General features: G+C 42.7%; 1 protein-coding gene across 3 annotated transcripts in view; it reads right to left on the reverse strand.

Annotated features, from left to right (window-relative positions):
- Positions 1-26,303, reverse strand: part of MYO10 (myosin X) — a 281,060-nt gene that overhangs the window by 82,110 nt on the left and 172,647 nt on the right. For all 3 annotated transcript variants that reach the window (XM_049861415.1, XM_049861406.1, XM_049861424.1), the window contains 2 exons: positions 21,477-21,585; positions 19,078-19,158 (listed from right to left, as the gene is read on the reverse strand). In XM_049861415.1, the coding sequence (XP_049717372.1) occupies positions 19,078-19,158; positions 21,477-21,585 (190 nt within the window). The remainder of the gene's footprint in view (positions 1-19,077; positions 19,159-21,476; positions 21,586-26,303) is intronic.

The following is a 26,303-nucleotide window of genomic DNA, read 5'->3' on the forward strand; positions in this document are numbered from 1 at the left end:
TATCCATGTGCAGAAAAATCAAACAGGATCCATACCTCATGCCATATACAAAAATTAACTCAAGATGGACCAAAGACCTAAATATAAAACCGAAAACTATAAAGATCACGAAAGAATAAATAAGGCAAACCTAGGGGCCCTAATTCATGGCATAAATAGACTATCAAACATAACTAAAAATGCACAACTGGGATCTTCTAAAAATTAAACACTTAGGTGCATCAAAAGACTTCACCAAAAGAGTAAAAAGAGAATCCACAGGCTAGAAAAATTGTTTTGGCAATGACATATCTGATAAGGGACAATTCTCTAAAATTTATGGAATATTTCAGCAATTCAACAATAAAAAGACAAACTACCACAATTAAAAAATGGGCAAAGGACAGGAACTGACACTTCACCAAAGAAGACATTCAGGCACCCAACAAATACACGAAGAGATGGTTTCAATCATCAGCCATTAGGGAGATGAAAATCAAAACAACAATGAGATATCATCTCATCCTGGCAATAATGGGCATGATCAAAAAAGCAGATAACAACAAATGCTGGCAAGGGTGTGGGGAGATTGGAACTCTCGTACATTTCTGGTGGGACTGTAAAAGGGTACAACCACTGTGGAAAACAGTATGGCGCTCCTTAAAAAGTTAGAAATAGAGGTACCATATGATCCAGCAATCTCACTACTAGATATATGTCCTAGTGAAATAAGAGCCATGACATGAATAGATATGTGCACACCCATGTTCATCACAGCATTATTCACAACAGCAAAAAAAGATGGAAACAACCTAAGTGCCTATTGATGGATGAATAAATGAACAAACTATGGTACATACATACAATGGAATACTATGCAACATTAAAGAATAACAATGAATCCACAAAACATCTCACAACATGGATGAACCTGGAGGACATTATGCTGAGCGAAATAAGTCCATTGCAAAAGGGCAGATATTGCATGAAACTACTATTATAAAAAGTCAAGAAAACGTTTACACAGAAAGAAACATTCTTTGATGGTTACCAGTGATGGGAGGGGGTGGAAGGGAAAATCACAAACTAGGTAGTAGACATTTATTAACTTGGGTGAAGGGAGAGGCAATACATAATAAGGGGGATGTCAGCACAACATGACCAAGGCAAAGGAAGACACTGGGAAGAGCACAAGAGTAAAAGTCAACAACAGTAAATACTATTACATACACAATCCTGCAGTGACAGTAGTAACAGACAATAATTTAGAAGAGATACACAGATAGACGTGTAAGCTGAAGAGGTGTGGGAAGGCATACAGGAGTATACCCATGAGCATATACAGGCTTGGCAGAGGCTATTTCTACATACACGTTTGCATGTGCTGGAAGATATCCACATATATGTATTAGAACCCACAAGTGGCAAACTTATGAAAACTCCTGAGCCGTAAGCAAACACTTTGAGGGACTAAGTCACTGGGCTTGAAGGTTTAGGACCATAGTCTCAGGGGACATCTAGGTCAACTGGTATAACATAACCCATAAAGACAATGATCTACATCCTACTTCAGTGAGTAGACACAGGGGTCTTAAAAGCTTGTGAGCAGCCATCTAAGATACAACTGTTGGTCTCTTCCGATCCTGAGCAAAGAAGAGTGAAGAAAATCAAAGACACAAGTAAAGAATTAGTCCAAAGGACTAGTGGACCACACAAACCACAGCCTCCACTAGCCTGAGACCAGAAGAACTAGATGGTGCCCAGCTACCACTACCAACCCTCTGATATGGATCACAATAGATGGTCATGGACAGAGTGGGAGAAAAATGTAAACAAAATTCATAAAAAAGACCAGATTTACTGGCCCGATAGAGGCTGGTGGAATGCCTGAGACTACAGTCCTTAGATACTCTTCGAATCTGCAACCGAACCCACTTCTGGAGATTACCTTTCAGCCAAACAACAGACAAGCCTACAAAGTGAATGATAACGCCTGTGAGGAATGTGCTCCTCAGAACAATCAACCACATGAAATCAAAAGGGCAGCATTTGCTCACAAACAAAGTTCTAAAGGCAGGAAGGGGCAGGAAGGATGAGTGAATGGAAACGGGGAGCCTAGGGGCGAGGTCGGTCCAGTGCGGTCACACTTAGGGAACTGCAACTAATGTCACGAAACAACACGTATCCAGGTTAGAATGGGAAACTCATTTTCTCTGTACACTTTCACCCAAACCACAATAAAATATTAAAAGAAAAAAGAAAACAGTGCAGGGCAGGTGAAGCAGACTCGCCGAGAACTAGAAACCCAAGGCCAAAGCTTAGAGGAGTTTCCCCTGGAAATACAGAGGGGAGAGGCACTCACCTAGGCTGAGTGGGGAAGGAGAGAGATGAGCGTCTCCTGAAGAGCAGGGCAGGTGAGGGCAGGATGCATGGTCATGCTTCCATCTGCAGAAACCAGTCAAAAGCATGGCTGGGGGAAGGGAGCTCGGTTGGAGAGGTCGGCAGGAGCTTGCCAAGAAGGAGGGGTGGCGTCACATGACTGGGGAGGTGGCGATTAGGAGGGCAGGGCAGAGAAAATGAGCTGCACCTGGAGCAGTTCAGGAGCGGGGTGGCACAGCTTGAGAAACAGGAAAAGGGTCATGTGCTCTTTCTAGAAATGTTTAGCAGTGAAAAGAAGACTGTTCAAGGAGGGGGAGGGCAGGGAAGTCTCTACGTCCCCAACCCTTTACTTTGTATTTCCAGTATGTCTTTATGTAAGTACACCTAAAAGAGAGCATGCAAGGAGATGAAATCTGGGGATAAAGAACTCTTGACAGTTCAAGAGATAAACGGATGGAGTAAGATACAGTGGAGACAAGAAAATGTTCTATCAAGAGGACAGGATGAGGCTGTCTTTTAGAAAGGCTGCAATAATTCAAACTCCCGTCTCACACCTAGCCCCTGAGCTCCGGAGCCACCGAGGGAACTGCAACTGGGAAGTGTTGGGGATTGTGGAACTGGATCTTTGTACAGCAGCTGGGGGAGCAGCGGTGGGTTTCGGAGCAATGTCGCTAGTCGGAATCACAGGCTGAGGGGACTGCCCATGGAACCGTGACCGCAGCGCCATGAAAATCATGGTCTGCACTCTTTAGACCTGGAACTGAAACGATCCCCTGAGGTCGCCTTTTAGCAGAAAAGCAGAGCCACACACAAAATAAAGGCTTTACCCGCTGGATTGGTGCTCTGCTAAAAAAAATCTGTAGGAGTCCAAAAGGTTAACGTTCAATCCAAAACCAAGATGAGAAGATAAGGGGGAGGGAAAGCAGAGTACTGGAAATGAATGACCAGGACACAAAGAGAATGCTGATACAATGTGAAAATGTAAATAATGTCAGTGATCCATTTGTGTGGAAATTGTCAAACGGAAACCTAATTTGCTGTGCCAACTTTCAGCAAAAACACAATGAAATATTATTTAAAACAAAACAAAGCCCGTGGTCTGCAATATGATGTGTGGCCTGGCCTAGGATCGGCTCATATGTTAGAGCGGGACAGCTATTCTGATTGGATGATGGCTCCTTAAGAGGTTCAGCAGGATGAGCCAAAGTAAAAATGTCCAGCCGAGGGCTATAGCCCAGAGGGCTGTGGCTGCCCAACACAGGTGGGCACAGCCAGAGACAGCGACCCTGTTTCAGCAGTTAGCATCTGCCAGGTGGGAAGCAAGCAGGGCCGACTGGGGTCATCTCTCTAATTGCCTATTTCTCCAGTATATGTCCTTCAGCACGCCCTGCTATTCACCAGGAGGGTGCAATATTTCTGTACTTAGTCTGTGTAACAGCTGGAGGGCTCTTGCAATCAGCAATAGGATTCTGCAACTGGGGCTAAACTATGCAGGAACAAGAATGAAGAAAACCCAGAAGTTCAAAGCTGTGTGCCCTGAGTCCATTCCAACTCCTAGCGACCCTACAGGACAGAGCATAACTGCCCCAAAGAGTTTCCAAGGCTGTAATCTTTACAGGAGCAGATCGTCAGGTCTTTTCTCCCGCAGGGCTGCTGGGAGGATTCCAACCATGGACCTTCCAGCTAGCAGCTCAGCGCTTAATCACTGCACCACTTGGTCTCCTTAAGGGAACTGAGAGGTAGTGACGTGTATTTTCCCGCTGATGGCCTATACACCACCTTTCCCTTGTGACGGTAACAATTCTGTGACAGGTTAATAACTCTTAAGATTTAAAAAACTGTTGGTAAAAGTGAAACATTTCAACACAGTTTTCACTTAATAAATAAATCTTATTTAAGTAATACATCTTATTTCAGTGAAAGCAGAACTAGCTAAGTCAGTCTGCCACACTGTCATTCACTGCTTTTCAATGTAACTCAATATGAAAAAACACCTTCGCATTTAAAACATCAACTCCCTTTGGGGGGCATATTTAACAACTGAATAGACAATCCCCTTGCTACCTCCGGTGGGGGGGAGAAATTAACATTTTAGTCATTCTCTATTATGCTCTTTCTTTGGGGACATCTATTTTGGGGAATAAGAAAATCACCGCCAAATGTGCCTGATCAGGTTTTTCCGGGTGGATTGCTAAATTCCGACATGTGTACTCTTGTGTGAAACAAACGTCTAATATTCAACAGATGACCGTTCCTAACTTCTCACACTGCCATACTTCGGTACAGGCTGGTTTGAACGCAATTTAAAAGGAGATGGTTATCCCTGTGTGGACTTCTTTAAAGGTTCATATAAAGCACGGCGAGTAAAAGCTGCAAGACTAGTATATAAGCTTTTATTTAAAGAGAAATTCTTTGAAATAGCAAAATTCAAACAAAAGAAACTACCGCTAAAACCATTTGTCCCTTGAACCTCATATCAAAAACGATTATTTTCCTTTTGAAGGGGAGTTCCGTAGCAAAACTATATTGAATGCCTTATCTCATAAATGGATTGTCTTTAATTTTTACAAAGGATCAGCAGTTGTAACTCGTACGTGTAATCAAAATTGGCACTTACCCATCTGCTTAAAAATGTAGGTGACACTTCTGACTCTCAACGAAATGGCAGGATCTGTTCTCCTGTGCTTGCTCTCTGCAGAATTTTACACTATTGCCTTCGCTGCAAGTTGCACAAAACTTTCAAGCAGAGCAAATAAAAGAAAAATCCCTACCTTTGGGTACGTTCCCTGCTCCCCCCGCCCCCCGCCCCCCGCCTTCAGTTTCTGTTCACTGCAAACGGCTGCATCATTAGCAGTCTGGGCTATGATCATCTAAGCCGAAAGACACAAAAACGGGCTTTCTTTGGCTGGCTGGTGTTCCCAGCCTTTTATGTGGTGTCTTGCGCTGCACTGTGCTGGCTTATTAATTCATTCCTGATTCTACTTAAAGGAAGCCCAGTCTGGTGAGGCTATCGCTGAAGATACCTCTGCCTGTAGGAAGAGATTAACCACCCCAACTGCACCAAGAAATACGCAAATAGATTTCAAAGCCAGAAGCCTCTAGAATTTTAAAAGATCGCCTATTTAAAAAATTAATGCCCTTGAACAAAATCAAGCCGTCCTTGTGACCCTGGAGAATCTACCGAGAGAACAATACTCTTCACTGGAGCTCAGCTTCATTTGTGGCTATGCATCCTGGTCTTTACAGAGCTCTGCTGAATAGTTACCATGACAACTTGGTAAGCAGGATTCAAGTGACCACTGAGGGGTTTAATGGGGTTGTTTTGTTTAGGGAGAAGAATGGTAGCTTTAATGCTTTCTTTACTAAAATTCCCTGAAAAGGTAAAGCTGTTTTTTTTTTTTTTCATAAGCTCTTCTCTACGTGATATTCTCAAAAGTCAAAGAAGATGCTGGCAATGGTTGTTCCAGTTACTGGAGATGGTCACAGCCAACAAGGAACACAAATGGCCATCAGAGAGAAATAGGCAGAAGTACTGAAGGCTACTGAATGCCAAGTGGCCACTTTTCCAGTAAGTATGCAGAGGACATGGAGCCATGGCAAATGACTATAAGAATGACCAAATGTACTGAGGAATCAGAGGGGCTGATAATCTAGATCATTTTAATAAGTACTAACTCCCTAGTTCTCCTTATAATTTTGCCCTCCCCATACCTTCATTTGGAGCCTGGTGGTGTAGTGGTTAAGAAGCTTGGCTGCAAACCAAAAGGTCGGCAGTTTGAGTTCATCAGGCACTCCTTGGAAACCCTACGGGGCAGTTCTACTCTGTCTTCTAGGGGCATTATGAGTTGAAATCAACTCAGTGGCAATGGATTTTTTTTTGGTATACTTTCATTCACTATTAAAAAAAAAAAAAAGGAGTTGCTGGGTAACGCAAATGGTTAACATGCTCAGCTACTAACCAAAAGGCTGGAGATTCAATCCACCCAGAGGTGCCTCGGGAGAAGGGCCTGGCAACCTACTTCAGAAAAATCAGCCACTAAAAACCCTACGAAGCAAAGTTTTACTCTGACACACATAGTATCGCCATGAACTGGAATCAACTTGACAGCAACTGGTATATTAAAAAATATCATTCATATTTTATCCTGTGTGCAACTTCATTTTCAACGCTTCATTCTTTGGCCAGGCAATCAGAAACTACCTCATTTCTATAAAATACTACTTAAAAAAAAATGTTTGTCACATTATAAACATATGACATTTTGCTATGCATTTACAAAAGTCCACAGATCTGGGTAACACAGGAGTGTTAAGTGTTTATCTAAAGAGTGAATCTCAATGTAAACGATGAACTTCAATTAATGTGAATATCAATATTGGTTTATTGATTATATCATAAAGAAGCTCTAGTGGCACAGTGGTTAAGCACTCAGCTAACCAAAAGGTTGGTGGTTCGAACCCACCAGCTGCTCCTCGGGAGACAGATGTGGCAGTCTGCTCCCATAAAGATTGCAGCCTTGGAAACTCTATGGGGCAGTACTGTTCTGTCCTATAGGGTCACTATGAGTCAGAAGTGACTCGACAGCAAGGGGGAATTATATTAGATGCACCACACTAATGGAAGATGTATTAAACTAACAAGGGAAACTGTGCCGGGGAGGTGGTATGTGGGAACTCTACACCATCTGCTTAGTTTTTCTGTATATCTAAAAAGGTTCTAAAAAAATAAAGTCTACTAATGAAAAAAATTGACCCCCAAAAAAGTTCATCCTGTAACAATGCCAGAGAATAAAGGAAATCAAAAAAGAAGAAGAAACCATGCTAGCTGCGGCAATCCGTCACAGGTATCTGACTTTAAAGTTAAGCCCAAATGAGATAAGGTCTGAATAGAGTCTTTGAAAGATTTTCTGGTGATTAAGATTAAATATGCAGTAAAACTTGTGAGGAGGAAGAGAACTGTAAAAACGTTCAGTGTTATTCTCCGCCCTAAATACATAATCCAAATGTTAATAACTGCCTAGAGTAAAATGCCTCACTTATGGAATCCACGCGGCAGCTCTCCTAAGCAGGCGCTATCGCCAGACGCACTGTACAGGGAGGAGACGATCCCAAGGCCACCACAGGCAGCGCCGAATCCCGGCCACACTTTTGGTCTCTTTTACCCACTCTTGTGGGCACCTGCACTTGTGTAGCTAAGCAATACCCTCTGTGCCCAAACACCCCTGTCTTGGCAGGAACGCAGTGGAGTCTCCTACGTCCCGGCACAGATCCCAAATGACCCAGGTTCTGCTGGCAATCCAGCCAGCGCGAGGCCAAGCAGAGAGCTGCTGGGGCTTCGGGTGGGGGAGGCTGTGGTAAGTGTGACTGTGGGTAAACGGAGGCACAGGGAGGAAGCAGAAACAATAAACATGAACAAGAACAATCACAGAGTCAGTAAAAAGGCAAGCGATGCTCTTTAAAACCCAATCACCCACAAGGGCCTTGAGATATTACAGCTTCATGTGCTGAGGTGTGAAAGAAAAATCGGAGATAAAATTATGCTCAGGAGGCTGTTTACTGGCATACAGGCATACTTATTAAGGACTGTACTTACTAAGTACAGGTATATTTATCCTTTGTAAGTGGGCAGAATGGCCTGTCAATCTACTTCCGAAAATCAGCCCATGAAAAACCCAACTGATGGATCACCACCAATCTGCAACCCACCATGGCGATGGCGCAGGAATGGATAGCATTTCACAGTGTCTTTGTTCTAAAACAGCCAGGCAACACTTAAATGCGTACAATGAGGTAGAAGCCCAACGACCACACCTGGAGAAGGAGGCTCAGGTATCAGTCTTGCATATTCAGTGACTCAATCATTGGCTATGCATTTAGGCACCAGTCATGCATGTACACTGAGGCCCCACTATTATGAAGGATGGGGACCTTGGACCTTCCAGATTAATGACCCACATGGGAGGGCCTGCAGTCTCTGGGGACATGAAGCTCCTTGTTGGAAATGCCCCTTAGACCTTACCTGTGTAGCGCTTCTTGAGTATCTTTCAGGGGTTATATTTAAAAACTTACATTATGTATACCTCTTTCTGTGAGTTCTGTGAGTCATTCTAGCCAATTCTTGAACCGCTGGGGGCAGTGAGAGCCAGTAGGGCCTGGCATCTGTCTATGTGGCAGTTGACTAGAAGGACAGAGTCCTAACTTGTGAAGATCCCAGGCTTGGGGGGCTGGGGGGCAGAACAGGGCTAGGGAGGCAGTCATTTGTAAAGACCTACCTCCGGGTGGAGAGGGTTAGAGAGGGAGAAAAGGCCACGTGGGTGGCTGGTGTCAGAGAGGGAAAAGTGGGAAAGTGGTAGCCTCGTGTGGGCTGTTATTAACTAAGAGCTTAAAATATTAGAGGCACTCAGTATGAATGAATATCGGCCATTTTCAACTTTATTCTCAAACATATAGATGAGAGATACTGAACGAAAGATGCACAGAAGCAAAACATTCAGTACAAGTAAGACGTTCCCAGCAGATTAAAAAAAAACAGTTGCCAAAGAGTTGACCCTGACTCATGGTGACCCCACGTGTCAGAAGACAACTGTGCTCCATTGGGTTTTTCAAGGCTGTGATCTTTCAAAGTAGATTGCTAACAACCAAGCCTTTGCCTCTGGGTGGACCTGAACCTCCAACCTTTCAATTAGTAGCCTAGCACATTAACCATGTGCACCACCCAAGGACTCTAATCAATAGGGAGGGCTTTAAAAAAAATAAAAAAGGTTACAATGAGTAGAAAAAAAAAAAGAGTAGAAGCCAGTGTTTAATCTTTCAATGTAAATTTTAAGCCCTCCTTATTTATTTATTTATTTTAATTTGGCAGATTCAAGCACCCAAGGCCACCAAGTTGCCCAATCACTGCAGGTAACATGCCCTGAGGGGAGATGCCCTATTAGTGATCTGAATATGTGCATATAAACTACCAGCCCCAGAACAAAGCAGCCTTTGTGAATAAGCCCTGGTGCTGTGGTCTAGCTGTTCCAAAAGGACCTGCGGGGGTGGGGGCAGGAGGCATGTTTGAGCAGGTGTGAGCTCTGAGAGGGCTGTAAGCAGGGAGAAGCAGCCTGTTACTTGTTAATATAAAAAGACTGGTACACAGGATGAATGTCACCCTAATATTGATCTATCGGAATATCGTTAGGGTCACTTCCAACTACACAAACCACAGACAACCAGAAGGGAAAACAGGCTCCAAATTAAACAAAATAACTTAGAACCCATGGGAATCATGATTAAAAATAAATTACCCTTTAGCATATCATCTTTATCTATGAAACAGTAGAGCATTCATATATACGGGTATCTTTAGGATATGCCTTGCTGAGCAATTCAATTCAATATTTACGGACCACATACTACAGCCTGGATGCTGAGATATGGTATGGATTGAACTGCATCCGCCCAAAATATGTGTTGTGAACCCGAACCCCTATACATGTGGATGGAGCCCTGGTGGTGCAGCAGTCATGAGCTCGACTGCTTATCAAAAGGTGGGCAGTTCGAATCCACCAGGTGCTCCATGGAAACCCTATGGGGCAGTTCTACACTGTCCTATAGGGTTGCATATGAGTCAGAATGGACTAGGTGGTAGGGGGTTTAAACATGTGGTTATAATCCCCATCTGGGAGTAGGGTATTCCTTGTTATGTTAATAAGGCCATATCAGTATAAGGTGTGTTTTAAACCAAACATTTTTGAGATATAAAAAGGGCAAATTAAGCACAGAATTAAGGGCAAATCAGGAAGGTATATGTCAAATGAAGATCTCTATGAACCAAGGACCAAAAGCTGAAAGAGACAAAGATCTTCCCCCAGAGCTGAAAGACAGAGAGAGCCTTCCTTTAGAGCTGGCGCCCTGGATTCAGACTTCTAGCCTCCTAAGCTGTAAGAAAATAAATTTTTGTTTGTTGAAGCCACCCCCTTATGGTATTTGTTATAGCAGCACTAGTAAGCTAAGACACATGGAGTGGGGCACAAACATGGGTAAGATACGGCCCTGCAAAATTATACTCGGTCTATATTGCTAGTTTTCCCTGAGTCAGCTTTAACCTATGGCAACCTCATGTACAACACAACAAAATGCTGCCCACTCTCCTTAGGATTACTGGCATGTCTGAACCCACTGCTGAGGCCACTGTGCCAATCCACCTCGCTGAGGCTCTCCCTTGCCGTCACTGGCCTTCCACCTCATCGAACATGATGTCCCCCCCTCCAGCGATCGGTCCCTTCTGATGGTGTGTACAAAGTAACAATATTCTGCTATGACCCATAGGGTTTTCATTAGTTAATTTTTGGAGGCAGATCACCAGGCCTTTCTTTCTAGCCCATCTAAATCTGGAAATTCCACTGAAACCTGTCTACCAGAGCTGGCCCTGCTCATATATGAAATACAGGTGGCATGGCTTCCACCATCACAGCAACACACAAGCCACCATAGTAGAGAAGCTGAGAGATGGGTGGTGGTCTTTAGATACTTTTGTAAAAAAATGGTGTGGGGCTGTCCAGGTCTTCCTCTGACTTCACAAGGGAGAGGAGAGAGAATCAAGATCAGGAGCTCAAGGCTGATTCCTATGACGTAGAAGTCAAACATACTACCATCTTCCTTTTTTTTTTTTAACCAATTCTGACACCAGCCGTCCCTCCCACAGCAATCTCTACTTCTCTGCTGGGGTGGATAATTCATTGCAATGGCCACACAGAACTCACAAACCTTATTTATAGTTAAGTGGCTTACTAGTGAAGTAACAGGACTCAGGATCAGATCAGTAGGCTACAACTCGGGATCAGGACCAGGAAGCACGCAGGCAGTCCTTCTTCTTCAGTGCAGGACAGCTCCTCTCAGCCCCCCGAGGACAGGCCTCCTCTGTGGGCCCTCGGCCCTGCTCAGGCCTGGCCTTTGCCCCGCTGTGAAACAATTCACAGCACTGGAAGTTAATACTTTATTCAGAAAATAGGATTAGGGTAGAAAGGCCAAAGAAATGCAAAGGGGTGCTGGACTAAATCTCAGTAATGCTACTGAGGAATAAAACGATAAGATGAATAAAATGAGAGAGAAAAGGATACAAGAAGAATAAAATGGGATCAAATATTGAGGGTAGAAAATGCATCATTTTTAAAACATTTCTTTAAAAAAGAAAAGAAGTAGGAAAAAAACAAAAAAAGGGAGGCAACACCTGGATGCCTGGGTTGTGCAAATATGAATTCCTCCTCCCCTCAGTAGTGAATAAGCTACGTTAATGAATTCATCAGAATATGATGTCTCTGGAGACGAAAGCTCTGGTTTCCACACTGTAGTGCAGCGCAGAGGTCGCTGAACGGTCAGGAGCTGTCCGGGAGGCTGTCCCAATGAGCACCGCGAGAGAGGGACACGGGTCGTCAGGGTTCATGCACAGAAGAGGGCTGGCATCCTCTGCAGTCCATCAAGGACAGCTGTGTGAGGCGGATGACCTGTCACCTGCATCTCAGGACAAGGCCCACCGTGATCTGGCTGACCAATGTATTGTGGGTTGATTTGTGGTCACCCCCCTCCCCAAGAATATGCACTGAAGTCTCAGCCTTGTACTTGTGGATGCGATTCTTTGGGAACTATGTTTTGCTATGCTAACGTAGTCACAGATGCCCTAGTGGCACAATGGTTAAGTACTCAGCTGCTAACAGAAAGGTTGGCGGTTCGAACTCACCCAATGACTCCACAGGACAAAGACCTGGCGATCTGCTTCTGTAGAGATTCCAGCCTAGAAAACCCAATAGGGCAGTTCTACTCTGTCACATGGGGTCATTATGAGTCAAAAATGGACTGGATGGCGTCAGCAACAATGACTACAACCACAATGTAGCCATGCTATGGAAGGGTGGGCCCTACACCTAATCACATCTGAGCAGCACGTTATAAAAAGGGCAGAATAGACACAGAGACACGAACACAGGGGAAGACACTGCACTAGGTAACTAAGACAGTACATCTCCCGCTCCACCCTGTTTGATATTTCATTTTCCAGCAGACGTGACTTCAGTCCAACACACAGACTTTGTGGTTTCTCTGCTCTGGGGCATGGATTCCAGCCTCCTCTCAGCCTAGACTGTCTTTCTCTTTCGGTAAACCTCGCTCTGCTTCCAGGATTCAATGCTCAAGTAGCTGCCTGTGTTAGAAGCATTTCCCACACCAACCCCCAGTCCTGGGATGACTGAAGTGACCTGATTTGTGCCTTTTTGGAGAAGACTTGACAAAATCTTTGAGGATATTATTATTTCAAAATTAAAAATTTAAAGATGCTGCTGCTGATATCAAGGATTGTGCCTCCCTAGAACCAGAGTCCCCGTGACACCAAACCCATGTGGGCTGAGTGCCCTCGCAAAGCCAGAACAGAGAGGAGAGCCAGCCAGGCATGTCCCAAGAGACCAGCCTTGGCCGCTTCTGCAGGAAACGGGCCCTGGTCTCACATCTGGTTCTCACACCTGGAAAGACTCTCCTGATGTTATCAGCATGTTCCCTTCTTTAATTCTGTCCTGAACCTCCTCAGGGTTTTTCCGAGGAATGTGAATGAGCAACTTCTCTGACTAGAACTTATTCATTACAATACCCTGCAGAGAGAGATCACACACGGGAGCTGCCTGTGGGGAGTGAGTGATTCTGATGAAGCAACAAAGGTTTTCTTTGATACGGAAATCTCTTCCTTTGGTTGGTCTGGGGACTTTTGGGCAGCTACTATTATTATTGCCTAAGCAAATTATATTTCATAGAAGGAAAAAGCTACAAGGCTACCTTATCAACTGAAAATCTTCTAAACAGGGAAGTGTTGCCCTACATTAGTCCTGAAAATTCTAAGCTTCATTTAAACCCAGCCCAGTTAGTGGAAGATTATATTCTTCAGAGCTGTCTCAGGCAAAAGACTTGCTACACACTAGCCCCTATCGGCTTCCCAACTTAGCCCCCGAGGGAATTCCCAACAAGGCTACAGAAGTGCATTTTATAAAACACTTAAGATTAGCTAAAAGGTTATTTATAAAAAAAAAAAAGTAAACACCACATATTGTTACGGTTGAGTTGACATTTCTTCCAGCATTTCGGTTACTGTCTCTGTCTTCACACCTGTTACTGAAAGTCTACCGGAGTCCTGATGGCACAGTGGTTAAACAGCTCCATTGCTAACCAAAAGGTCAGCAGTTTGAATTCACCAGCCGCTCCTTAGAAACCCTATGGGGCAGTTCCACATCGTCCTATAGGGTTGCAATGAGTCAGAATCGACTTGATGGCAACTGGTTTGGTTTTGGGTTTATTGAAAACCAAGCCAAATGAAAACAATCCCCAAAATGCCAACTAACAAAAATCCAGGAATAACCTGGGATTTCCTGAAAAGGATTTCTAAATTCTTTGGGTCCAAGTGTCTATTCTGGGGTTCACACATATGCCAAGGACAGGGAGCCAGTCCTACCAGCCTGGGGCCCATGAAAGTCTGTGTTCACACCTGCTGGGCCAAAGCAGGAGTCTTGTTTATGTTCCTAAAAGCACAAAGCAGCTATTTCGCTTTTTTCTAATGCCACAGTTCTCTAAGCCACAGACTCTACAGTCTTTGGGTCTCATTTCGTTTTGGTCACAGAACCTGTCAAAAGAATCTAGAATCTGCTAAAAACCACAATCTTCACGTCTGAATGATACATTAAATACCTAGATACACACATATTTGAATACAACCTCCCAAGATCCCCTGATCAACAAGTGACTCAAGAAGACAAGTACGAGGTGAGGGGAGACTGCCTTATCCCCCTGTGCCGGAAACACACATTCCCCGTCTCTGTGGACAGGGAAGACAAGATTTTCCTCGTGAAATTTCTAAAAGTGTCTCTCTTTGGACTAAATAAACTGATAGCAAGTGAGGGTCACTTACATACATTTCATATAACATAAATCAGCTAACAGTCCACTATTTTAATTGAACCTAAGTGACTCCTAACTTCTTTCAATTAAAATAGTGGACTGTTACTGATTTACGTTATACGAAACGTATGTAGGATCCCAGGTGGTGCAGGGGTTAAGAGCTACGGCTAACTAACCAAAAAAGGTCGGAAGTTGGAATCCACCAGTCACTCCCTGGAACCCTGTGGGGCTGTCCTACTCTATCCTATAGGGTGACTATGATTGGAATCAACTCCACAGCAACAGGTTTTAATTAACATCTTAGCAGCCTCTGGTTGCACAATGGTTAAACACTAGGCTGCTGATTAATCAGAGGGTCAGGAGTTTGAACCCACCAGCCACTCCATGGGGGAAAAGACCTGGCGATCTGCTCCCATAAAGATTACAGCTTAGGAAACTATGGGGCAGTTCTATTCTGTCATATAGGGTCACTATGAATCAGAATCGAATCGATGGCACACAACGACAACAATCCATCTTGACACTTAAAAATCATACCATCTTAGCCCGCAGAGAAATCAGCTCTTGTGCCCATGTCTTTACTTTCTGAGGGCCTTTAAAAAGACACCAACATCATAGGACCCAGCAATGCCACTCCTAGGTATACAGACATGCACCACATAATATCTGCTCGGACAACATTCATGGTTCAATTTTTTAAATGTTCTTATTGGTAACTGTCTTAGTTATCTAGTGCTGCTATAACAGAAATACCACAAGTGGATGGCTTTAACAAAGAGAAGTTTATTCTCTCACAGTCTAGGAGGCTAGAAGTCTGAATTCACGGCACCAGCTCCAGGAAGGCTTTCTCTCTTCTGCAGGTTCTTAGAAAAACCCTAGTCGTCAAGCTTGCCCTCAAGTAGGAGCTTCTCAGCGCAGGGACCCTGGGTCTAAAGGATGTGCTATGCTTCCGGTGCTTCTTTCTTGGTGATATAAGGTTCTCCTGTCTCTCTGCTTGCTTCTCTTTTATATCTCAAAAGAGTTTGACTTAAAACACAACCTAATCCTGTAGATTGAGTCCTGTCTCATTAACATAACTGCCGATAATCCCACTTTATTAACATATTAGAGGTAGGATTTATAACACATACAAACATCATTAGGTGACAAAATGGTGAACAATCACATAATACTGGGAATCGTGGACTAGTCAAATTAATATGCACATTTGTGGGGGACATAATTCAGTCCACAACAGTAACGCACATTTGGTTAACCAGAAATGAAACTGTGGATTTTGTGTATGGAAAGGGTTTTTCTCTGTTTTTAGATCTACAGAATAAAGTAATTAGTTTAAATTCTCGGTGTGACCCAGCAGTTTGCAGGATTTGCACCAGAGAATGCTGAAAGGCAAATACAAATGAAACCTTTGCAGCGGCTAGGGGCAGGGGCAGCGGCTAGGGGCAGGGGCAGCGGCTAGGGGCAGGGGCAGCGGCTAGGGGCAGGGGCAGGGGCAGCGGCTAGGGGCAGGGGCAGCGGCTAGGGGCAGGGGCAGCGGCTAGGGGCAGGGGCAGCGGCTAGGGGCAGGGGCAGGGGGCACCTCCTGCCATTTTACCATCTGCCTGGCTTACCCTGGGCTCCCGAGCTACCCAAACCTCTGGGTTTTTTGAGATGTTTGCTGAGATATTTTGTTCAAATCCTTACAAGTCAAACTGAGCACAGATCTGAGTTCCACCGCTGAAAATGAGGTGGGGTTGGGGGAGGAGGGAGCAGTGAAGGAGGTAGGCTGGTGCCAAACGCTAAAAAAGGAGCAAGTGATTGACTCAATTAAACTCGTCAATCCAATTTCGCATCCCTCTCACCCCAACCACACTGTCCTTTTTTTTTTTCCCCTTCTCTCAAACTCAGTCCTGCGATATCTGCGAGGTACTCAGGTTCTCCTTACCAATGCAAATATACACCTGTGTCCTATAAGGTTATATCAGAGTTCAGAAATCTAGATCGGAGAATGGAACATAGCTTTGGTAAGTATATAATATGGCATTCACACAATGTCCAAATCACATAACATCCTATTTCACTGACTACGTGGCAGATAGTAACTGATGCATGACTGTATGCCCAAAAGAACTGGAAGCTGGGACTCACTCAGGTACATGTACACCAATGTTCTTCGCATTATTCACAACAGACAAAAGGTGGAAACAACCCAAGTACCCATCAACGGATGAATGGATCAGGAAAATGTGGAACACATATACAGTGGAATATTAACCAGCCATAAAGAGGAATGAGGCTCTGGCACATGCTCCAACATGAAGGAACCTTGAAAACATTACGGTAAGTGCAACAAGCCAGGTGCAAGGGGACAAATAGCGTACGGTCCCATGTACGTGAATCACCTAGAACAGGCGCATTCAGAGAGACAAAGTAGATGAGAGGTTTCCAGGGGTAGGGAGCGGTGGGGACTTATTACTTAGTCTAAAATCTCTGTTTGGGTGATGAGAAGTTTTGAAAACAGATTACACTGTGAATGTAATCAACACCACTGAATTATACACTTAAAAATGGTTAATACGGCAAACTCCGTCATACATATTTTATCACAAAAGGAAAAAAAATGGTGCCAAGACAGTTTTTCAAAGTCTTCTAAACCCATCCCTCCGTGTGTTATTAATTACCGTCTGCCACAGGCCAGGAAGCCAATACAAATGAAAATATCAAATTGAGCTGGCTCGTTAAAAGAAAAAGGCAAATCCAAACCAATTCCACACAATCAAATCCCAGTGCAGAAAAATAAACATCAAAAAGAGGTAGTTTCTTCAATTTTCTGGCTGTCGTTCAAAGGCTATTCAAACTGAGAAGAAAACTAACTCCATGCTATCCCAGAAAGGAGAAAAAAACAAAACAAAACAAAACTGAGGACTGAGTTTTTAAAATTAAAATTTTGATCCTTAGAATAGTCCCATTTCATTGGACCTAAGATACCAATGACTGTCAACGGTGTGACATTACACACCACTGAAAAAGGCAAAGAACTTCCAATGAAACTACAGCCTGCCGTGAACTGTAGGGCGCATTCCAGTACCCCAGATGTTAACCTGAGGAGAAACGTGTATCTCTGGAGGATGAAACACGGTACTATTATCATGTACTATTAACCTGTCTATAAAAAGAGGAAAAAATGCTCAAAGAGGTTAAACAGTTTCCATGCGTGTACAATAAAAACACAAAGCCCATTATTATACTGGCTTATGAACACCACCTCTAGGGGTACTGTGTAGGACAGCAAGTGGGATAGAAACCGATTTATGTGACAGATTGCCAGTGAGATGTTCTAACTATTAATTTCCTACATTATGTCAAAAAAGCTATGCACGGCTTATATTGCCATCTCTATGCAAAAATGAAAAGATGGGTTGCTTTTTACACTACCCAAACAGATGCACATTAAATTAAGTTGCCACGGATCTTCCTCTCCTCTATAGACCACCAGTCCTGGCCACTTTATGTCATATATCTGCCAAATTCTAACCATCACACCTCACAGTACGGTAACAAACTGAATAGGTTAAGCCCAAACCAACCTGTTGCCATTGTGTGAATTTTGACTCATAGCGATCGTATAGGACAGGGTAGAACTGCCCTGTAGGGTTTCCAAGGAGCAGCTGGTGGATTTGAACTGCCGACCTTTGTTTAGCAACCTGGGCACTTAACCACTGCAGCACCAGGACTTCAAACAGATTACTGTTCGTTAAAGAGGCATCCAATTTCACCTTTCTAGAAGATAAAGCATTCAATACTGTAAGTAAACATTCAATCTCGTAAGTAAACATTGTTAACCTATAGATGATGAGCCACTGTGACATTAAGTCAAAGGTAAAATAATATCTAGCATCAGCAAAATGACCAGAAAATAACACAAGTCTCACAGGAGACACGTTCAGGCAACACTTCTAAGTCTTTGCACATTAGGGGACCCTTGAAATCGAAATAATTTCAACTTACTAACATTTTGGTGGCTTAGTGGTTAAGAGCTCGGCTGCTAACCAAAAGACAGGCAGTTCAAATCCACCAGCTGCTCCTTGGAAACCCTAGGGGGCACGGTTCTACTCTGTCCTATAGGGTCACTCTGAGTCAGAAGCAACTCAATGGCACCTAACAACAACGCTAACGTTCGAAGGCTATTTGCCCATTTAGCCTTGGATTCAGCAAATTGTATCCAATTTCTAATACTAATTTTGTGTGTCTAAATCACTTCTCCTTTTTGAACTCATAGGCTTCCAATCGGGACACAGCATTAGAAAGCTAAAATTGCAGAGCCCAGATTGACATCAAAACTTACGACGACAGCCTTACATGAGTTTCTAAGTAATTATAACCACCTCGCTAAAATATTTAAAATTCAGCGTTAGTACTTGGAATACATTCCTCATCGTATTTAACAACAAAGCAAAGCAAAATAAAACAAACAAAAAATCAACCACAAAAAACACAAAAAAACACACCAACAATTTTCTCTAGGCATGTCACTCTGCAGTTCACCCAAGGATTTCGTTCTGAGTGCTCTAAAAAATTTGAAGTCTTCACAATGTTACTTTCTACAATAGATTTCTCTAAAGCTTAATGACATCACTCCAAAGTAGACTAACAGGCCCAAGCGACAAAGGGAGTTTTTCCATTTAATGTCAGGTTTTAATAATGCCAGATAGTTTTCCAACCACCTACAATGAAAGGGCTTAGGAGAAACCAAATCTGTGAGTAACCACCCCGGGAGGCTGTGTCCTGACAGACGCACCCTCTATTCAGGACTGTCAGAAATCTTACCTTCTGCATGTTTGGCTTGATACAGCGGACGAAGAAGGGATTAGAGGAGCTTAGTGTTGCCATCAAGGAATGCAGTGAGTCCTATTAGGACGGAAAAAGTAGATGTTGATTTAGTCTCTTAGTATTGCCATTCTTGAAATTTCTCAGCACCTTATGCGGCACTTATCAGAAATGACAATCATTAAAAATAAAAGAAGTCAGAGGAATAATAAGAGTTTTAAAAAAAATTTTAATTATGTTATTCTGATACATAAAATGAAGCAAACGACATTACCATTAACTGTAATTAAAATTATTTCACAAAATACAGATATCATTGATCACTTCTTTGTCTTTGTACCACTTCAAGAAGTCATTCTGTCTACCAACACATAAACAATTCCAGGGTATTTAATGTTTACTACAGAGACACTGAAACGTGTCTGCTCTCTTGCTGTGCTTACTCCTCAGTCAGTATTTCCATCAATACGACAGCCTATACTAGTATTCTGGAGCTCCTGGGTGGTCAAATGGTTAAGATGCTCAGCTTTAGCAGCTGGCAGGAAGGTTGGCAGTTCAAGTGCACACTTCTTTCTTTTTTTAGTTTTTTTTTTTTTAATTATGGAGAATTTTTACCATCTAGCAAAGCAGAAAGAACTATATAATGCACCCTTATCATCAGTTTTGGCTCATGGCTAATCTCGTTTCCTCTGATCCCTTTTTCCATACGCACCATCCCCACCCTTCGTAGAAAAGCAATTCCCAGACATCATATTATTTCATCCGTCAGTATCTTCTTCTGTGTATCATTAAAGGATAAACAGTTTAAAATATGTGTGTAACTACAATATCATTATCATGCCTAAAACAATTTAACTGTAATTCCTTAATATCAACATTAGAATTGCTAACTGTCTAAATTTCACACTTTTTTATGTTCTTCGAATCAGAATGCAATAAGGCATTGCAATTAGTTGACATGTCTTTTAAGTCTCTTTTAATCTGCTGGTTTTCCCTCCATCTTCCCTTTTCTTAACAATTCTGTTGTTGAAGACACTATGACTGTCTATCAACACTAAGTTGATCAGTCAACGTCTTTGCTCAGAAAGCTTGAGGATTTCTCACAGATGACTAAGCACCCTGACACTCACGGCCCTTCCTATTTTGGTACCAACTCAGCTTCTTACAAGCCCTCCTGTCCAGCTGGTCCTATCTATTCACAGTTCGCCAGTGACAATGAGATGTATATCCCTGTCTTAGGACCGCTTCTTCTACCCTTGTCTCTATCTGGAAGGACTACCACCCTTTTCCATTTCCTTGATTCCTAGTCCAATTTAAATCCCACATGTCCACAAAGCCTTCCAAGACATCTATCTCCAGACATCAATGACTTTCTAGAAAAAGCAAACATAATGTGTCCACTGGGAGATTAAGAGCCTAGGTTTCAGTGTCACACAAACCTAGGTTTCAAATCCTAGCCTCAGTGTTCAGAAGGATTGAGTGGGTCTCTACTTCTCTAAACCTCAGTTTCTTCAGTTGTAAAATGGGAACAATAATATGTACTCATAAGGCTGTGTGAGAAGAGAACAAGACGTGTAGAGAGTGATCATCCCAATGTCTGGCACATAATAAGTATAAGCGGTAGTTTTAATGATTGTCTATCTGGGTTGAATCTGCCCTTCATATAGCATTACCTGGTGCTGTCCGCCATGTTGGTGTGCAGATGGCTCATCTCCAACTACACTGCACAATAGATCTCACACAGAGAGAGAATAGCTAAATGGGAGAAGCCTCACAGAGGGCACATGTCTGTTGACTGACATACCTCCATTTCCCCTTCATATTAGGATTTGTTAACTGAAGGTAAAATAGAGCAGTTAAGTCAGGGAAACGGTCTTTATGCCATCCACCTCTAACTACATAAAGTGCTTTCATATTTAAAATGCAAATAAGAATGTACCTTATTTTCCCTAAATTCTGCACATTCGGACTAGGCAACCAGCATCAATCTTAAGTAGGCACTTAGTCATTATTCCCAGTCATGATACTGTAAGCATAGCTGGGAAAAACGCAAAAATCCAGACATAGGAAGACATAACCCTATTTTCACATGAGCCTCTAAATATAAATCAGAGAGAGATTCTAAATGGCCTAATAGGCCTTTTTAAGAAGAATTGCTCCTTCACAAACATAAAATAGGAAGTAGCTACTTCTTATTAAAAAATAAAAAGATCTACATTACTTTCATCTGAGGCAGAAAAAAGATATACATTTCATTTCTATAGTACTATCTGGTTTAAAGGCACGATATGAAAGAAAACAAAAAACATTCTCATAGACCTCAAGAAGACCCAACTCCTATTTTCAGTCTTAAAGCCACAGTAAAGATGGCTCCATCAAAGCCAGTGGCGCAGACTAACCTTGAACTGTGAGCTGACTGTGGGCCGCCGATGTTTGCTTCCACATTTCAGGGTGTCCTGGTTGTTGCGGCTTGAAACTTGTTCAAACAGGTCATAGATGAAGTCGAATCTGTAAGAGGAAGAAGGAGGCCCGTGAGGTGTGCACACCTCATTATTAAACACTGGATGGCTATAATTACAACGCATTTTCCCACTAAAAACTGAAAGCAATACGCTGAGCAAAGACAGCTTCCAAAGGTTTCAAACCAACCACTGCCAAAGAGCTTAAAGGTACTGAAAAAATGTCCAAGCCTCTGGAGTGCCAGGGTCTTATTGAAGAGCAGCGGGTTGAAGTGAAAGTAACTTGGGTGACATCGCACTTAGAAGTGCTGCATTTTCTAGAGAACTGCCTAAGCTTCTATGGCCTTGGTTTACTTGCCTGTAGTAAAAACCAAACCCATTACCGTCGAGTCACTTCCGACTCATAGCAGCCCTATGGGACAGAGTAGAACTGCCCCGTACAGATTCCAGTATTGTAATCTTTACAGAAACACACTGCCACATCTTTCTCCGAGGAGTGGCTGGTGGGTTAGAACCACCGTTTTGATTAGCAGCCAAGCGCTTTAACCACTGCACCACCAGGGCTCCTTTCCCCTTTTGAAGGGAGATGTCACTTGTTTTGCCCATCTCACAGTTCTGCTGTGAAGGTCCAATGAGACAACAGGTGAAACAGCGCTACCCAGTACCATTTATACTGGAATGAGAAAAAACAGCGTTCAAATCCTGGCTCCACCACTTCCTAGCTGCGTTACTTGGGCAAGGTGCTTGACCTCTCTCTAGGCCTCAGTTTTTTTTTTTTTTAATCTGGGAAATGGGAATAATTTTAGAATTTATCCCAGAAGGCTACATTGAGGATGAATGAGAAAATGCATGCAAAAGGCTGAAAATGGTGCCTGGCACACAGTGAATGTGGATGTTAGTAGTTATCGTTATCAAAAAGCTCTATAAAAATCCATGGCCACTACTAATAGAGCAAAAAGCTTCCCACTAGCTTCTTTTTCACTTCCTCATGTGAAAGATATTATGGGCTACAGAGCTGGAGGGCTGGCGGGGGGGGGGGGGGGGTTGGGGGCCACACCATCACCAGGAAGGAGGGGAAGGCATTGCCCCTGAGGCTGCAATGTCACTTCTTTCCGCTGTCACCTCTCACCCTGCCCAGCCCTTATCATTTTTGTACTACGGTGCTATTGAATGTTCACTTTTCGAAGTCCTCTAACTATGCTTTGAACTCTTGGGAGAAAAAGGTTTGGTTCCATTAAAACAGTACAGACATCAAAGGGGTGAGAGAGTGACCCAAGTCAACAGTCTGCAGGCAGAAACAAAGTTCTTCACCACCACCGCAGAAAGGCTGAACAACAGAGGCCACCAGCAGAACCCATCCTGCTGATCTCCAGCCCGGTGCTCTTTTCACTACAACAAAGTGCTTCTATTGAAGATGGATGCACTGCTTTTATTTAGATGTGTCAGTTCAAAGAATAACGGCAAGGCTGATCTCGAAACATTGTTTTTCTGTAGGCCCAAAAACTTACTTAAAAAAAACAGCTGATGATGTTATCAACGGCAAGTCTTCACGTTGTTGTTAGCTGCTGTCAAGCCGGCCCCTGACTCATGGCAACCCCATGCACAACTTGGATCCACAGGGTTTATGAATCTTCATATCCAAAACTAAAAACAAACCCACTGCCATCGCATCAATTGCGGCTCATAGCGACCCTACAGGACAGAGCTGAATTGCCCCAGAGGGTTTCCAAGGGGTGGCTAGTGGATTTGAAATGCTGATGTTTTGGCTAGCAGCCGAGCTCTGAACCATTGTGTCACCAGGGCTCCAGATCTTCATATAGGACAGTTAAAATCAATTTAAAGATGGAACACTTCAAATTCGGAGCTTCTAAGCCAATACTTCCCCCACGTGTCTGTCAGTTTGTCGTACTGTGGGGGCTTGCGTGTTGCTGTGCTGCTGGAAGCTATGTCACAGGTATCAAATACCAGCAGGGTCACTCACGGCAGGTAGCTTTTAGCTAAGCTTCCAGACTAAGACAGACTAGGAAGAAACAGCTGGCAGTCTACTTTTGAAAAGATTTAGCCAGTGAAAACCTTATAAATAGCAGCAGAACACTGATATAGTGCTAGATATGAGCCCCTCGGGTTGGACGGCACTCAAAAGATGACCTGGCAAGAGCTGCCTTCTCAAAGTAGAGTCGACCTTAATGACGTGGATAGAATCAAGCTCTCAGGACCTTCGCTTCCTGATGTGGCACTACTCAAAATGAGAAGAAGCAGATGCAAATGTCCATTAAGAATTGGAACATGGAATGTACGAAGTATGAATCTAGAAAAGTGGGAAATCATCAAAAATGAAATGGAACGCATAAACATCGATATCCTAGGCATTAGTGAGCTGAAACGGACTGGTATTGGCCATTCTGAATCAGACAATCATATGGTCTACTATGCCAGAAACAACAACTTTAAGAGGAATGGCGTTGCATTCGTTGTCAAAAAGAACATTTCAAGATCTATCCTGAAGTACAACACTGTCAGTATAGGATAATGTCCATACGCCTACAAGGAAGACCAGTTAATGAGACTATTATTCAAATTTACGCACCAATCACTAAGGTTAAAGATGAAGAAATTGAAGGTTTTTACCAATTTCTGCAGTCTGAAATTGACTGGACATGCAATCAGGATGCATTGATAATTACTGGAGATTGGAATTCAAAAGTAAGAAACAAAGGAGGATTGGTAGTTGGAAAATATGGCCTTTGTGACAGAAATGATGCCAGAGATAACATGATAGAATTTTGCAAGACCAATGACTTCTTCATTGCAAATACCTTTATTTCACCAACATAAATGGCAACTATACAGATAGATTTTATCAGAAGGAACACACAGGAATCAAATAGACTACATCTGTGGGAAAAGATGATAGAAAAGCTCAATATCATCAGTCAGAATAAGGCCAGGGGTTGACTGCAGAACAGACCATCGATCGCTCATATGCAAGTTCAGGTTGAAACTGAAAAAAATTAGAACAAGTCAACTAGGGCCAAAGTACAACCTTGAGTATGTCCTACCTGAATTTAGAGACCATCTCGAGAATAGATTTGATGCACTGAACATAATGACCAAAGACCAGATGAGCTGTGGAATGACATCAAGGATATTACACATGAAGAAAGCAAGAGGTCATTAAAAAGACAGGAGAGAAAGAAAAGACACAATATGGGTGTCAGAAGACCCTCTGAAACTTGCTCTCGAAAGTCGAACAGCTAAAGCAAAAGGAAAAAATGATGAAGTAGAAGAGATGAACAGAAGATTTCAAATGGTGGCTCAAGAAGACAAAGTAAAGTATTATAATGACATGTACAAAGACCTGGAGATGGAAAACCAAAAGGGAATATGATCTGCCTTACTCAAGCTGAAAGAACTGAAGAAAAAATTCAATCTTCGAGTTGCAATATTGAAGGATTCAAGGGGAAAATATTAAATAACTCAAGAAGTATCAAAACAAGATGGAAGGAATACACAGAGTCACTATACCAAAAAGAATTGGCTGACATTCAACCATTCCAGGAGGTACTATATGAGTAGAAACCAATGGTACTGAATGAAGAAGTCCAAGCTGCTCTGAAGGCCTTGGTGAAAAGCAAGGCTCCAGGAATTGATGGAATACCAGTTGAGATGTTTCAACAAATGGATGCTGCACTACAAGTGCTCATTCATCTATGCCAAGAAACTTAGAAAACAGCTACCTGGCCAACCAACTGGAAGAGATCCATATTTATGCCTATTCCCAAGAAAGGTGATACCACTGAATGCAGAAATTATCAAATGATATCATTAATATCACACAAGAGCAAAATTTTGCTGAAGATCATTCAAAAGCAGTTGCAGCAGAAAATCGACAGGGAACTGCCAGAAATTCAGGCCGGTTTCAGAAGAGGACATGGAACCAGGGATATCATTGCTGATGTCAGATGGATCCTGGCTGAAAGCAGAGAATACCAGAAAGATGTTCACCTGTGTTTTATTGACTATGCAAGGCATTTGACTATGTAGATCATAACAAATTATGGATAGCATTGTGACGAACGGGAATTCCAGAAGGCTTAATTGTGCTTATGAGGAACCTGTACATAGATCGATCGGTAGTCATTCAAACAGAACAAGGGGATACTGCATGGTTTAAAGCCAGGAAGGGTATGTGTCAGGGTTGTATGCTGTCACCACACCTATTCAATCTGTATGCTGAGCAAATAATCTGAGAATCTGGACTATATGAAGAAGAATGGGGCATGAGGATTAGAAGAAGACTCATTAACAACCTGCATTATGCAGATGACACAACCTTTCTTGCTGAAAGTGTGGAGGACTTGAAGCACTTACTGATGAAGATCAAAGACCACAGCCTTCAGTATGGATTATACCTCAACATAAAGAAAACAAAAATCCTCACAACTGGGCCAATAAACAACCTCATGATAAACAGAGAAAAGACAGAAGTTGTCAAGGATTTCATTTTACTTGGATCCACCATCAACATCCATGGAAGCAGCAGTCAAGAAATCAAATGATGCATTGTATTGGGCAAATATGATGTAAAAGACTTCTTTAAAAAATTAAACGCAGAGATGTCACCTTGAAGACCAAGTTGCTCCTTACCCAAGCTATGGTGTTTTCAATTGTCTCAGATGCATGCAAAAGCTAGACGATGAATAAGGAAGACCTAAGAAGAATTGATGCTTTTGAATTGTTGTGTTGGTGAAAAATATTGAATATATT

The sequence above is a fragment of the Elephas maximus genome, chromosome 2 (assembly GCF_024166365.1).
Source record: "Elephas maximus indicus isolate mEleMax1 chromosome 2, mEleMax1 primary haplotype, whole genome shotgun sequence".
NCBI classification, from domain to species: Eukaryota; Metazoa; Chordata; class Mammalia; order Proboscidea; family Elephantidae; genus Elephas; species Elephas maximus.